A 14,753-nucleotide genomic window follows, 5' to 3' on the forward strand; every position below is an offset into this window, starting at 1 on the left:
ATTTTCTTTTTGCATCAATACTGTTGCATACTTCTGATTGTTCCTGTTTCCAGTTTCTATACTTTTTCTACACTGCTTTTGGGAAGAGATGAAGATGACCAAAAGTAAGAGTCATTTAGTATGAATTTCTACAGTGGTACAACCACCACCACCTCTTCTGTCCTCTATTCTTTTCCTAAAAATTCCTAGCATTCTGTCAAAAATTTCCATAGTACCAAGTATGTCTAAACCCTTATTTTCTATCTTATTTTCTCAACCACACACAAAATATTGTAGCTGTCTAGTATTGCCTTTGAGATATACAAGCAGACTAAGAAGGAAAAGTTTGCACATCTGAAGCAGAGAAAGCTCATCCTGTTATTAGCTGCTTTAACGCAGCTGCTCATCATCAGCCTGTGATGGTGAATAGAACAGCTCCAGCAACAATACAACATGTAATTACATACAAAAAAAAAGCTGAGCTGGAAGACTTCATTATGCTGAGCTGTTGTTTGGGTTCTAATAAAAATAAAAGCACTGATTTCCACCAGATTCAAATTTTTAATTGGACTACTTGTGTACATTTGCTCCTCATGCACTCCCATCAATGCATTTAAGCACACACCTCTCAAATGTTGTCAAAAGAGACTAGCACTGTTGGAGCAATTTTTCCACCAAACACTCTTAATGGTATTTCTGTAGAAATGTTTGATATTCAAAATTCAAGAGAGCTCAGTAGTCAGATGTACTGATCAATATTCTAATGTTACCTCTTTGCTGAGGCCATCATAACCACTTACGAAACAGTACAGTATATGCCCTAGATCCCAACAAACCTGCATGAACTTAAAAACACACCCTGAGAAAGATTTAAGTTGGACATATACATGCTCTCCAGAGCTGAAACAGCACCTGACAGCACTGCTCTAAACGGGTGTTTCTGCCCATTTTTGTTGAACTGCTTTCAAACAGCCATTTTCATTTTAATAAGTAAAAGATGCTTTACTGTTGTATATAATATGCTCTATATTTAAACCAATATCAGTTTTGCTATTTGTCAGAATCACAATACTCTTGCTTTACCTGCACTTTTTTTGACCTATATGTACTTCTGCAGACTCAGCTGGCCATTCACAGGGCATACACTGGCAATTTTAACATGCCGATTTTTACATTCTGACCTTTGCTTTTTAGTGGGAAGAAAGTAAGAAACAGATAACATGAAATACACTAATTGTAAGTTATCTTTAGATCTTTGGAATGACCAGTAATTAAATATATAACAAAGTAAGTAAAAAATTAAGTCCTTGATAGGATTTTCTTTTACACACCACATGCTTTTCTTCCATGAATATAAATAACTGCATATATGATTCAATAAACAGCAAAACAGTGTACTGATTACTACAGAAAAATAGTGTATTTGTGAACTCTGCTTCGAATGAATCCTTATTTTAGCTTTAATAAACTTATGATCTGGTTTCATACCCAAAATTTAAACTTCTTCGAGCATTTGATGTCACACTAATTCTATCTGTTGATGGACTTGGAATCACATGGCGTCCCGGAGACATTTTCTTTACTTCCCAGGCTAATGAAGTAGGTCTGCAAATTCAGGAAATGAAAGTTTAAAAATAAAAATCACAGTAACTATTCCTCTATCACCTTAAAAGAAAAACACCACTGAAAAATGCTATAAAGTATTAATGTATTCAAGTTAAGAAAAGTTAAAGTTAACTTAAGTATAAAGTATTAACAAATAGCACTGAATTTAATCATACATCTTAGCAAATATTTCTACACCAACTCCAAAATGTATTAGCCAGACCCATATCAAAAATAATGCATACTCTGAAGACTACAATGCTTATTTTAAATGTCAGTGTAGGACCAAACATCAAACCAACCAGTTAAAAGGAAAGGATCAGGGGTAGGACTGGAAATATCCTCTAGTTCTAGTGACAGTAACATGTAACAGGGACCCTACATTTCCCTGTCCTGTACAACACAGCACTCAATACAGTTTAAATGATGCTTTGGTTAATATAGGTATCAAATATCTAGAGTACATTAAAAAACTTTGGAATTAACCAAATATATCACCATCCACTCTTCTATTATACTACTGGCATACCTAACTGTGCCAGCAATAACATTTACTGATAAATGTGTACTTGCAAAGATAACTGAACAGGTTGATTTAAGTTAACTGCCACTAACATAAACTGTTCTCATCCAGACAGTTTGAGGTGGAAGTCAGGGTAGCAGTTTCATTACGCATTTCGTTGAAGCAGACACTATTCTCCTTTTCTTTTTTAACTCTTGCTCCTGAAGCTATCTGATTACATGAAAATTACAACTGACAATTAAAAAAATCAAACTTGAAGAACCCAGTGCTGCTGAAGACAGATTCAGAAAAGCGCTTACAGACATTATTTTTTAACTGGTTCAGTACTACTAGCAGGATCAACAATGTATAATCAACTACTAAAACCACTATCACATTTGGCCTACTTTTTTTTCTCTTCATAGGCAGACGGGTGATTGAGCTCACTGCCTAACAAAGGAAAGTGGAACAACTAGAGTATATTACTCCACACTTACTACAGGGATCCCACTTCTACAAGCACAAATTGTATCAGCAAAATCTTACTTCTCATTTACCTCTCAAAGCTACAACTTAGGCACCAAGGCACAAATTCAGCATCAGGCACAAACTGTAATGACATGATCAGTTACCTTTCTGACACTACTAAACCATTTACCATTTCCAGCACAGCTGTTCACTGATGACTACCAGGGAGGATAAAATCTCCTCTGGGTTCGGGTCCTCACACCAATTGTGTCCAAAAGAAAAATTTCCTTTCTGATGCCCCAGAGCAAATAATAAAATTGGTTCTATTTGCAGAATCTCTGTTACAAAATGAAATGTATTATGAGACAGTATTTGGATGTAGATTTAAAAAAAATATATATATATCTAATTACCTGCTTTGAGCATCAGCTTTTTCTAACTTCTCCTGTAGCTGTATCCAGTCAATCAATGCTTTGAAGTCCCTTACATAGTTATCAAGCATCATCAGGACTTCCTGAAAAGCAACAATTACATCAACCTTTGTATTTAAAAAACAATCCTCTCTCCACCCCAAGCAAGGAACTGAAAAGAAAGTAGGAAATTTACTAGTCTGTAGGGCTCTCATAAAAAAATAAATCAAAGAAAAATCCTGAAAACAAAAAAGCCCAGATAGTTAAGATTTTCATGTGAACATTGAAACATTTCTCCTACCAAAAAAATGCACATTTTTGAAGATCTCTGTGAGCACCAGTGTCTAAGGACAAAATAGCAATATTCAGCAAGAAAATAATTCCTAACATAAGTATCACTGTTTCAGGATATTTTTGGCAGAGTTGCTATCTTTTAAAATGTGCTGGACATACTTCATCACATAAGCAAAACTGTCTGTAAAACCTGACAGACCTGTGGAAGAGTAAAAATGTCACGATTAATCTGTTTATGAAGTAAAAATACACCAAGCTACACAAAGGCAACTGCATCAGACAGAAGGAATTCTTTCTGGAGAATACTGGGATCCCTGCATTAGAAAAAAACTGTTCTTATGCCTCTGAAGTTGCCTCAGCAAACCGTATCCTTCCTACAGACTTTCAAGTGGGTAGAACTTTCCAATGATGTCTACTTGTACATGTTCAGATTAACGACAGACATTCTACTGTCACATGAGATTATCAGAACTACTGTACTAATAAAGCAGTTTTTAATCAAAAAGACTCCTATGGTGATATTTTGAGAGGCAAAAAGAGAAAGACTGCAGCATTACACTTGGTTTATAAAATCATAATCTCTGACATGAACTTACTGAGAAATAAACAACATAAGCTGCAAGATATAAAGTTTACATTCTCTTCTCCAATTAGTACACCTTAACAAGTGAAAAAGCCATTAATTGCACATTCTTGTCTATGGGGTAATTACATGTCCAGACCTTACAACTCCAATACCCAGATTACACTTCTTGACCATTACAAACTCATTCCCTTTTTACCATTTTAAAAATTACTTTTGAACTATAAGGAGTCAGCAAAGAATTTACACATTTTTATGTGAATTAATCACTGAAAACTGTAGTCAAGAACATATTTTATGGCTTTAAAGATTTACACATTATCATAACACAACTGAGAGGGATCTTCAGAGCTATCTAGTCTATCCCATAATTCCTGGGTACACAGTCAAAAATTATGTGGGCGTGATGGAGTTTTATTCAAAATATTGCAAAATCTTGATTAAGTAGTTAGAATCTTGTAAATTATGTGTTGATCTCCAAAATGAAAGGATGTATAAAATTAACTTGACTTCACATTGGATCAGGAAGAAATTCATAGATAAAACGCTAGGGGCTGAACAGTAGAGAACTAGAAGACTTGTTTCTGACAAAAATGTTCTTAACTTTCAGAAATTATTGACTCTACTGATTTCCAGTTTGGTCAAATATACAAGTGTAGTAACTATCGTAAGGTCAGACTACATACAGAAACAATAAAAGATTAAATTGGGATCCCACAGTCTTTACTCAGACAATACTGACATTTTTTCACAGCAAAACAAAGCAAAAGTCTGTATGATTAAACACTTAGTTTTGTTCCCTGAGCAAACTATAGTTATCTGCTGTCACTGGTAGAGAAAGATCAATTCTTTACTATGCAGGAAGCTAGGAAATCACTTCTATTCCACATATAAACTCAAAAATTATTTATTGAATGTGACAAAAAACACGCAGACCATCACAGCCAACAGGCATAAGACACCTTCTCAGCAGAGCTGATTATCACCCAACAAAGCATGTTAATGCATTTGTAAAGGAGACAGTTCAAGATCACATCAATCAGAAATAGAAGCTTTCATACTCTTTCAAAGACAAGAAAAATGTATACTGTACACTATGACAACATGCTGATCCATAAATGGACCTTGAATTGTATGAAAACTTACATCAGCTTCACATGCAGAGTTTAAAGTATAGACATAATTCTATAGTAGATGAAAAAACACTGATGACAAAGTGTTTCTGTTTTGCAAATTCTTTACAATGTCAAAATCATTCCTGCTATTAAGAGAAATTTGCCGCTCAAAGTAAGTAATTATTACTTAGAAACATTTTGGGAACAATTACAAACGAAAAGATATTGGTTCTTAAGTGTATAACTACAAATGTTAACAGCAAAACACTGAAAATAGTGAAAACACTCTCCTATAGTATAGGTAACTAACACACATTTTTGTAACATCACATCCCATTCATCTTTACTTTTAATTGGAAAAGGACCTCTAATTAATGCAAAATGCTTTTTCATCTAAAATTATATGGGTGGTTATTCCTTTTGTTTAACACAAATGCAAGTTTGAAATTCAGCTTCCGTTTTCACATAAGTATCCTTTTAACTAGTACATATGATAGAGAGCATATGCTGCCTGTTACAAGGGAAAAGTCACAAGAAAGTCAAACACAAGGGAAATCAAACAGAATACCACTGCTGATGTAAAAGTTGCTCTTTGTTTTGAAATATTCCACAAAAAAGCTAACAAAAATCTTTCTTACAAGGCAGTTGGTTTACAGCACCAAAGTAATTCTTAAGTAAAGTCTGGTACAAGAAATGAACAAGTCAAGTATTTTAGCCAGTTCTTTTTTCAGTTTCACTAATAAAATTTCAGCTTTCTAATTCAATTCATGTCCATTTAGGTTAGCCCATACTAAGTTGTGCTGACTGTTACTAACAATAAGAGCATAGAAAGCAAAATTTAATTCTGAATCATTTGCTTTTCAAGTCTGTCACTGAGATATTCCTCACAACAACAATAAAAAAAAAAAGAATAAATCTGAATATGAGTTATATTTTTGAAGTTAGCTGGCACAGGAAAAAAAATAGAATAAATGGCCTAACCTATTTTAAGGAATGTTTAGCTACATGTTATCAGAAATGATCAGAGCAGAACCATGCAGCTGTAACCCGACTCATGTTTTACGAACAAGGGAATACAAACAAGACAAGCAGCTGGAGCGGCCCCATATTCACTGATGCACATCTTTCTCCCTAAAGCTATGAGGGCCATTTTGTCAAGCAGGATGAAGCAGAACAAAAGTGGCTCTGAAAGCGCCGTTACAGGCATCCAGATAACTACATATAGATGTACAGCTAAAATTACCAATTAGTTTACCAATTGGCTGCAACGGATTCGATTGGTTTGTAATTAATTCTAGTTACTGGCGCATACAGCAGGACGGTTGGCGCCATCCCTTTGTCCTACTGACACACAATACTGGCGTGCAGGGCTCTGGGGTCCTGGACATCAATACAGCTCTCTAGCTCACCTACGGTACCGAGTGTAGCAGATATACCCTGTGGTGCTGAAGCAGTGGAAACTTGTACCACTTGAGAAGGTGCTGACAAAAAGGAACCTTTATGGGGTAGACTACGGCTGCACTAGAGTCAAAACAATTTTAAATCCCATTATTTTTCAAGGTCATATCCATCCTATACGATTTTTAAAGAGCCAGTTCAAACTAAAAAAGCGAGCAATGCTGTTAAAAAACAACACTTAAAGGAAAGTCAGACATAAAATTTAAAACACTCACAATACGTCTCCTGTTTCTTTCTCCCCTCTGTTCAATTCTCTGATCAATAGACCTGTACATCAAAAAGCTTTTTTTGTGCTTTTCCTCCTTTTCTCCAGCTCTCAGTCATTAACTTGGTTTCTATGTATTTATCTTAAAGTTGTACTTCTGGTCTCTTCAACTGGGTGATCATATTAATTACTTTGCAATCAATAACGATCGCTATTATATGTAGTAGCGACATCAGAATAATCCTGTATTCCTGAATCAGAACAATCTTGACTTGGGTCCTAGACAGGCCTGTTATAATACTTAAAAACAGAAGTTCACTTTGTTTTGAAACCCCGTAACGGCTTTGAAGACTCATCTTCTCCATTTATTCTCCCGTTCTCAAATAAAGAGGAGGAGAACAGGGAAGCATGGAAGATTGTAGAATTTTAAGCTTACTAGAATTCAAAACTGAAATTTTTATCTCTTTGGGTTTTAAACTGAAACTTTCAACCAGCTATTTCAATCAGTTATTGAACTAAAAGTTTAAAAATAGTAGAATGCATGTCAGAGAAATTAACTCCGTCACCACATCTGTACTTTATATTATTATCAAGGCTAGAAATGTGTGTTTTACTTCACAAACTATGCATGCTTTATATTGTTTCATTATCTATACCAAATATTTGGGATTATGTATTTACCAAAATAAACTCCATTTTCTACTACTGGAGTACACTTTTAGCAGGCAACCTAAGTTCCTTCTTTCTTCATTCAAATTTATGTGTTTAAGGTTAACTGGGTGTTTCAGTAATTTGACACAAAAATTGCTTCAAAAAATTCCTTGTAGCCTTTTTTGTACAGTTGAATTACAAACATTTAAAGCCAGTTCTGGGGTTTGATTAAACATAATGATTGCCAAAGTGGTTCTTACAACTTTGGGAGAGGATGAAAGGAAGCAGCTCCTCTAGCCAAAGGACTCTCATTATACCAACTTCAGTACATGGCAGATATTATTTAAAAAAAAACCCAACTTTAAAACAGATGCAAAAAAAAGAAAAACTGAGTAATTTTTCAGTAACTACAGTTCTCCGAATTACTATGCCTTTTTAAATAATCTCACACTAGCCTTGCAGAAGCCACTAAGCAGCTAACTCTAGACAGTAAAGCTGCAGGAACACATGGCCTCCTAGATCCAAGTGTTAAATGCACCAACCATATCTGGCCTCAGCTTGTTCCTCATTGATTCACCTACAACATGACAGCCATAATCCACTATGTGCCAAGGATGTGCTCCTGAGAAGCGTCAGCACTACCAAGTGTATTTTCTCTGTAAGAATGAATGTAGCAGCCAGAGGGCACATGCAGGGACTTAATCACACAATTTATTTACACAAAAAAAGTTTTAAAAAATTATTTTTATATATATACATGTCGCAAAGCATGGAGCGGCAGGAATAGATTATCTAGACTGCCAACTAGAAGAGAAGTCAGCTTTTCAGTATCTGACTTTTTGGAATAGGTTACCATTCTGAAAGATCTCATCCATTTCCATCTGTAAGACTGAACGCCCAATCATTACCCCATTTTCCTGTCCTTCATTGCTGACTCATCTGCAGAAGATGACAACAATGAAAATGTAAGTGTCCAAAAAGAGGCAGAAGGAATGCTCACGAAAGAGATTTTCACTTGGCATTGAATGCCACGATACGGTCACAGGGTATTTATTTAGAAAGAAACATAAACATACTCTTCCTAAATATCTCAAAATTCAGAAATAGAAGACATTTGTTTTTTACAATTGAGTCATAAATGGCAGCCTAGCATAACTCTGACATATTACAACTGCAGAATTAGACCTTCTCAAACAATTTGAATATACTTTCCATAAAACCCTATTAATCTGAAAGACTGTCTTGTCAGAAACACAGAAAAAAGAATTATACATGTTCTAATATGTAAATCATTTGCTTAGGCTTTCAGGGAAACTCATAATCACCTTGGGTTTACTGAATAAAGAGAAAATAGAGTCAATCATACAGAATAGAGTTCATTCCGTGCTGAAATTCTCCTAACTGGAAATGTTCCAGAGGTTCAAAGAATGAAGACATCAGTACACCTAGGCATTGAGTTAATGCTCAAAATGATTACAAGATTGATAGAAGTACACTTAATAGAGGACTCTAACAGGAAATAATTAGCAATTAGAAGAATTTAAGTGTAAAAAGCAAAAGATGCTGAATAAATCTTAATTAAAAAACACAGATTTTGCAGTTTAGGTTGGTTTAGGTTGGGGGTTTTTAACTCTTTGGGAAGCCAACATTTTTTTCACCCAGAGACCCAGAGGATTCCAGGACACAGGAACAAGAATAATGTACCTAACAGAATACTTAGAGGCCTGTGTTAAGGAAATAAATTACTTCATAATCCTTCTTGGGGTTCTTAGGGTTTGTAGAACTACAAGGAAAGAAGTGAAGTTCACATATAACAAATTATCTCTCCCACAAATCCTTAAATATCAAACCCTGATTCTGTATTTTTTCCTCCCTGGAACCGGGTACTTTTCACATTTGTAAAACTGAAGAGTATGGGAAGAAAAAGTAAAATCAAAACTTATTCTCCAAAAAAAGTAAAATGGACAGAGTTGAATTGGTTCTTATCAGTGGAAATAGGATCAAGATCCTATTATACTGAATTATTGCAGATTTCACTGCAGTTAGGAAAATCTTGGGTTTTCTACCTTCAGCTCCAACACATTTAGAAAGTTTTATTTTCTTGGCTGTTTTAAAAGCCAGTAATCAGCCTGCGTGACCATGGCTCTCAGTCTGCATGCATAGATTGAAATCATTAGATTAGCATACCCAGAACCAAAAGCAGCCCTCACAAGATGTTCTCAGCAAGGGACACTAATGAAGTAAGTTCCTCTCTCCTTCTGGGAGGCCTTCAATCAACTCAAACTCTCTCACAGATATCACCCTGACTAGAAGGCCTTAACTAAAGTTGTTTCAGCTGGTTCTTTCACATAATAACATCATGCAGTGTGTCAAACCTTTTAAGGGAAAAGCTTTACCTGCCTCTTGAGAGTATCCTGCACTATAAGAATCAGAACAGAACTTTATTACTGAATTTTCAATTTCATAAGAGGCAATAAGAATCTCAAGCAGAATTAATCTGTTTTCACTGAACTATATTCAAGGTAGACTGATTTAAAAAAGGATCTGTAAGCTTTAGAAACAAGGAAACAAAAAACCTGTGCCAAAACCTTACAGAAATATACAGAGAAGTAATGCTAGGTGGAAAGACAGAAGTTTGTACAAGCATTAAGTAATGCTAAACAGCAACTTAAAAAGAATACAGAACTAAATTTTTACATAACAAAAACACAGGTTTTATGAAAGGAAAAAAAAGCTGAAGCCTAGGAGGAAAAAACCCCAACAATTAAATTCAAAGTAGTTTGAGATTCTTCTAGACTTACTCTGCCCTTAGCTGCTGGATCCAGTTGTTCAAACTCTATCAGTAAGAGTTCTATATAAATATGTGGTATGTTGTTGGTTTTTTTTTTTTTATATATATATACACCCACACATAGCTAAATTTAAATAAACTCAGTTGCTGAAACACCTAAAGATCATAAAAGAATAGCAGCAGAAGACACATTTCCCCATTTTGGAATTAACTAAAATTCCAGTCACCAAAACTGACTACAGAATCTGCCTTCTTCTGTCTAAAAATAATTCTGGGCTTAATTCCTTTTAGCATATAGAAAGAGATCTAAAAGCATTATTCTTTCTGACTAAGCTTGCCACTCAAACCTAAAAATACCAGGTAATAAAATATTAATATAAACATTAGACACACAGAAACCTAGCTAACGTATAGAATACCCATACAATTTGTTTTGAAATGTTGAAGGTTACAACCAAATCTATTAGAATATATCTAATCTCTATCATTATTGCACAGACTTATGTACAGCTTAAACCTGAGAACTCTTTATTTATTTTAGAAATTCAACCATTTTCATTATATCTTTATATACAAAGCATCAAAGCCATATCCATATATCTCTTCTATACATGATTTGAGAGTTCTCAATTCCAAATCAATAACAAAATACCAACTTCAGCAGTGCCCAAAGCTGAGAGAAAATATACACAACCACTGATCCTCTTACACACATTTCCCCTGTTTGTATCCTTACCACAACCCTTTCGTCTGCAGTTTCAACCACAACCAGCCACTAGAGCCCTTTCCGATTTGGGAGCATCAAACATTATCTTCAGTGACAATGTAATCAATAAAACTATACCAACTTGTAAGAATACAAGAGAGCAAAAGCTACAAAATAAATTAAACCCCCCACTTTTATACTAGGTTAATCTGAAGGTTTTCAATGCCATAAATTGTCACATTTCATTTTTACATGGGTCTTCTTTTAAGACAATCTTTATACAACTAAAATGTTTCAATAGAACAGCACATGCCCATTTCACCAGGACCTAAGTTTGAGAAGATATCACTTCAAAAGTTGAAATTAAGGAAGTTTTTGATTACATGGATTTATCTTTATAAAAAGGATTTTTCAAAATCCCACATAAAAAACAAAGAAGGAAGAGTTAACACTTTAACCATTTTGATTCCTTATTTAATATTGTTTCTCACATATGTCCAGTAGTAAAAACGTTTTTTCCATGAAAAAAGCTAACAAACAAAATATTCTGTCAAACTAGTTTGAAAAGTAAACATGGCAATATGGAATTCTTATTTATCAAAATCCTCTCAAGTCTTTAGGTATAGCAGAAATACATAAATCCATTTTCAACTGACCTGTTGTATCTGCTGGTATCTCTTGTAACATTTTAACAAGATACTTTTCTGTGTAGTGTAAATCATTTGCAAAAAAAGAACATAAAAGTGAAGCTAATCCATTCTCATATTTAAATGAGCTTTAGTAAAAGTTTATTATAAACAAAATTTTCATCTTAAAATTGAAATATTCAGAAGACCAGTAGTGTCATACATAAAAATAGAAAAAGCATAAGAATTAGCTTAATTCCTGTCTAAAGATAGAAAAAAAGAAAGCCAACAACAAACAAAAACAAAGCCCCCACAACAAACCACCAAGTGAAAAAAGCTTAAGTCGTTCTGCAAACTGTGGGTCTAGTGGAGCTTGTTTTCCCATGATCACCTTACTAGTTTCTCTGGTGCCAGACATTACATAATGACATGTATTTCAGTTCATTCTTATTTAAGAAACATAAAAACCCCAACAAAACAAAAAGCAACCACACACAATCCCTATTCCCTCAGTTGGTGCATTCATGTTCTCTTGTTCTCTCTCTGAATTCCCTAGCATCTAATAAAGATTGAATGGCATTTTTTTCTGCAATGTGAACCAGAATCACAGAATCATCTAGGTTGGAAAAGACCTTGAAGATCATCCAGTCCAACCATTAACTTAACACTGACAGTTCCCAACTTCACCATATCTCTAAGTGCTATGTCAGCTACTCAATACTACTAGTCTTGTTACAGAACCATAACAGGATGTCTTCTTCCAAGCTAGTCACCTACTCTCATGAAATCTCTAATGACTAAATTAATTTAAATTGTTCCACTGATTTTAAAAGTTATGGCAGGGATGTCAGAAAATCATGGCTATACAAGGAGAGGCAAGACACATAGTATGACTGCACTGAACTTGGTGTCCTAAGTCCAGAAGCCTAAGAAAAGGATTATACACATTATATACATTATTTTCCCGCCAATGCAACTTAACATATTTTGCCATGCCACATCTGCATTATTGGTATTCTACCAACAATAGAAGAGTTAGGGAGATAGATCATTAGACCACAGAGAATTCATAGGATGCCTCATACTATGCTACTATTCACATATGCCTCATTCATAGGCATAAAATCACTTTGCATCCTCCCAATCCTGCACGTTCAAGTAGTCAGAGCCGTCCCTGGACTAACACGTAGACCTTGCTAGAGCCATCCTTCCTGCAAGAGTGGGCACCTATGCTGACACAAAACAGGGCACCAGATTGTGTTCATTGCTTTAATGTTTTCAAGTAGCAAGAAAAAGCACAACCAGAGATCTTGCAAGATCTGACCAGACACAATCAGAACAGTCAATATAGAGTATGAAATCTGGTGCTTGGGACTAACATGATAGCAATGCATATAGGACCACCAAAGCCAAGGCAATAAAACAAGCGTTTTAGATAAACAAATGATGATTATTCACCTGAGTCACACATGGACAAATTGTAACGGTCAAACTAAAGACAGTGTTAAGCTATTTTAAGGCAGGACACAGGCCTTCTCTAATCTACATGAATTCTTGAAACAATGTCACCTGAGTGTTTCTTAATAAATATCATTTGCCAATTGAGCTCTTGAGACTAGATCACAATTTTAATTTATCAACTCCTAAAAGTGTGAGGTACTACAGTAAATGCTTTCTATAAATTCCATAAAATCAAAGCTGCACTTAGACAAGATATTTTCAGTTGATGGAGGACAGCAAGAACTGGCTTTTCAGGACCAAAGGTGAGGAAGATGAGCAGTTTCCACAAGGATACATTGTTTGTTATCACTAATATTACATCCAAAATTAAAACAAACCTCTACGATAATGACAAGTTTGATCACTCCCTGGTTGATGCCTATGTATGCAACACCAAAAATGTTATATACTATGTATTAAGAGCTATGTAAAGCCCTCACTTCAAAAGACAGCAGTTAAGATATGCCGCTGTGATTAGCTAGAACACACTGACAACTTCACCTCTGGTAGAAACTGGACTGTATCTGTCAACAATAACCACCCCAAAATAAATGAGTATTGAGAGAAGTGAAACTTTATTAGCAAAATTAATTTGCAAAGTCCAACACTTTTATACTTCATAGCTTAATTAACAGAAATTTTAGTAATTTATCAATAGAGTAATCATCATCATTTAAAAGTAACCTTTAAAAGAAAATCTCACAAACAAAAGACCATAGCACAAATGCATATTCCAGCTACTTGGGTAAGACACTTTTTTGTGCTAAGATAATCTTTTAAAAGGTAAAAGCAACATGAATACTACCTAAGCTTTACAACATGACGATGGACTCCCCTGTTTACTCATTTTTGCTTTTTCCACCTCTGTTTTGCAAACAAGTAATCTGATACACGGAGACACATATACCATTGTCAAGCATCTACTAAAATGAAGACTTTTCATTTAGGCTATATAATATCTCCATCCAAGAACAGACCAAGTAGCACAATTAAAATGCTGAATGATATCTAACCCCAAAAATATGTGATAATAATACAAATCCGCTTCTGTTCAAGTCACAAAAGTCTAAAATGGTAATCTAATTACAATGCATGGCTGACTGATCTTCTTAAACCAAAAAATTCTCCAGAGAAGTTTCCTAAGCAGGAAGACAGTTCAGTAACAAAATGTTAAATTGTGTTAGACCAACCAGCAATTTGGAAGCCTCTAGCTACTGTTCAGTTTTCAAACCTGCTTTCAATGAAATGTATTTGTACGCTAATCTCAAAGTCAATTTGGCCGTGTCTGATTACAGCAGAGAACTACATGCATATGATAAGAAAAAAGTTTACTTAAATTGATATATGTAATTTTTTACAGTGATTAAATAATCTTTTCCAGGATGTGTTGAGTTTTCAGCCATGTTTCATATGAAAACAGAAGTCTCATCTTTAACATTTCTTTCATAACATATTCTTCTGGCTTCTCTTAACGCTTGCGATAAATTCCGTTTCTAAAGAATGACTGGCTTTTATTATATGACAATGGTCTTTCTACAGATCTACTAGAAAATATTCATAAAATGTAAAACAGATCAACAAGTTATTACAAACACAGGTTATTTGAAGTTAGGAAGCATGCCTTACAGTGACATCCCAACCAGACATTTTTTACACTTCACCCCCAATCACTTTCTTAACACCACAGAGCAAATTAGAAGAGTGGTAACTACCGCTGCAAAAAGGGAGCAATGTATCATTAAGCCACTTAACAGGAAGCAAACAAATGTGGAAAAGGCTGAATCACAACAGTGCCACCTACAGTAAAGAACATCACAGGGAAAAAATAAATTTGCATTCAGTCAGAAAATTAACAAAATC

The 14,753-nt window shown here is 34.7% G+C and overlaps 1 protein-coding gene across 3 annotated transcripts in view; it reads right to left on the reverse strand.

The window, feature by feature from the left end:
- Positions 1–14,753, reverse strand: part of SCAPER (S-phase cyclin A associated protein in the ER) — a 164,704-nt gene that overhangs the window by 129,283 nt on the left and 20,668 nt on the right. For all 3 annotated transcript variants that reach the window (XM_074917549.1, XM_074917548.1, XM_074917547.1), the window contains exons 6-7: positions 2,968–3,068; positions 1,468–1,584 (exon numbers count right to left, since the gene is read on the reverse strand). In XM_074917549.1, the coding sequence (XP_074773650.1) occupies positions 1,468–1,584; positions 2,968–3,068 (218 nt within the window). The remainder of the gene's footprint in view (positions 1–1,467; positions 1,585–2,967; positions 3,069–14,753) is intronic.

The sequence above is a fragment of the Athene noctua genome, chromosome 13 (genome assembly GCF_965140245.1).
Source record: "Athene noctua chromosome 13, bAthNoc1.hap1.1, whole genome shotgun sequence".
Taxonomy (NCBI): Eukaryota; Metazoa; Chordata; class Aves; order Strigiformes; family Strigidae; genus Athene; species Athene noctua.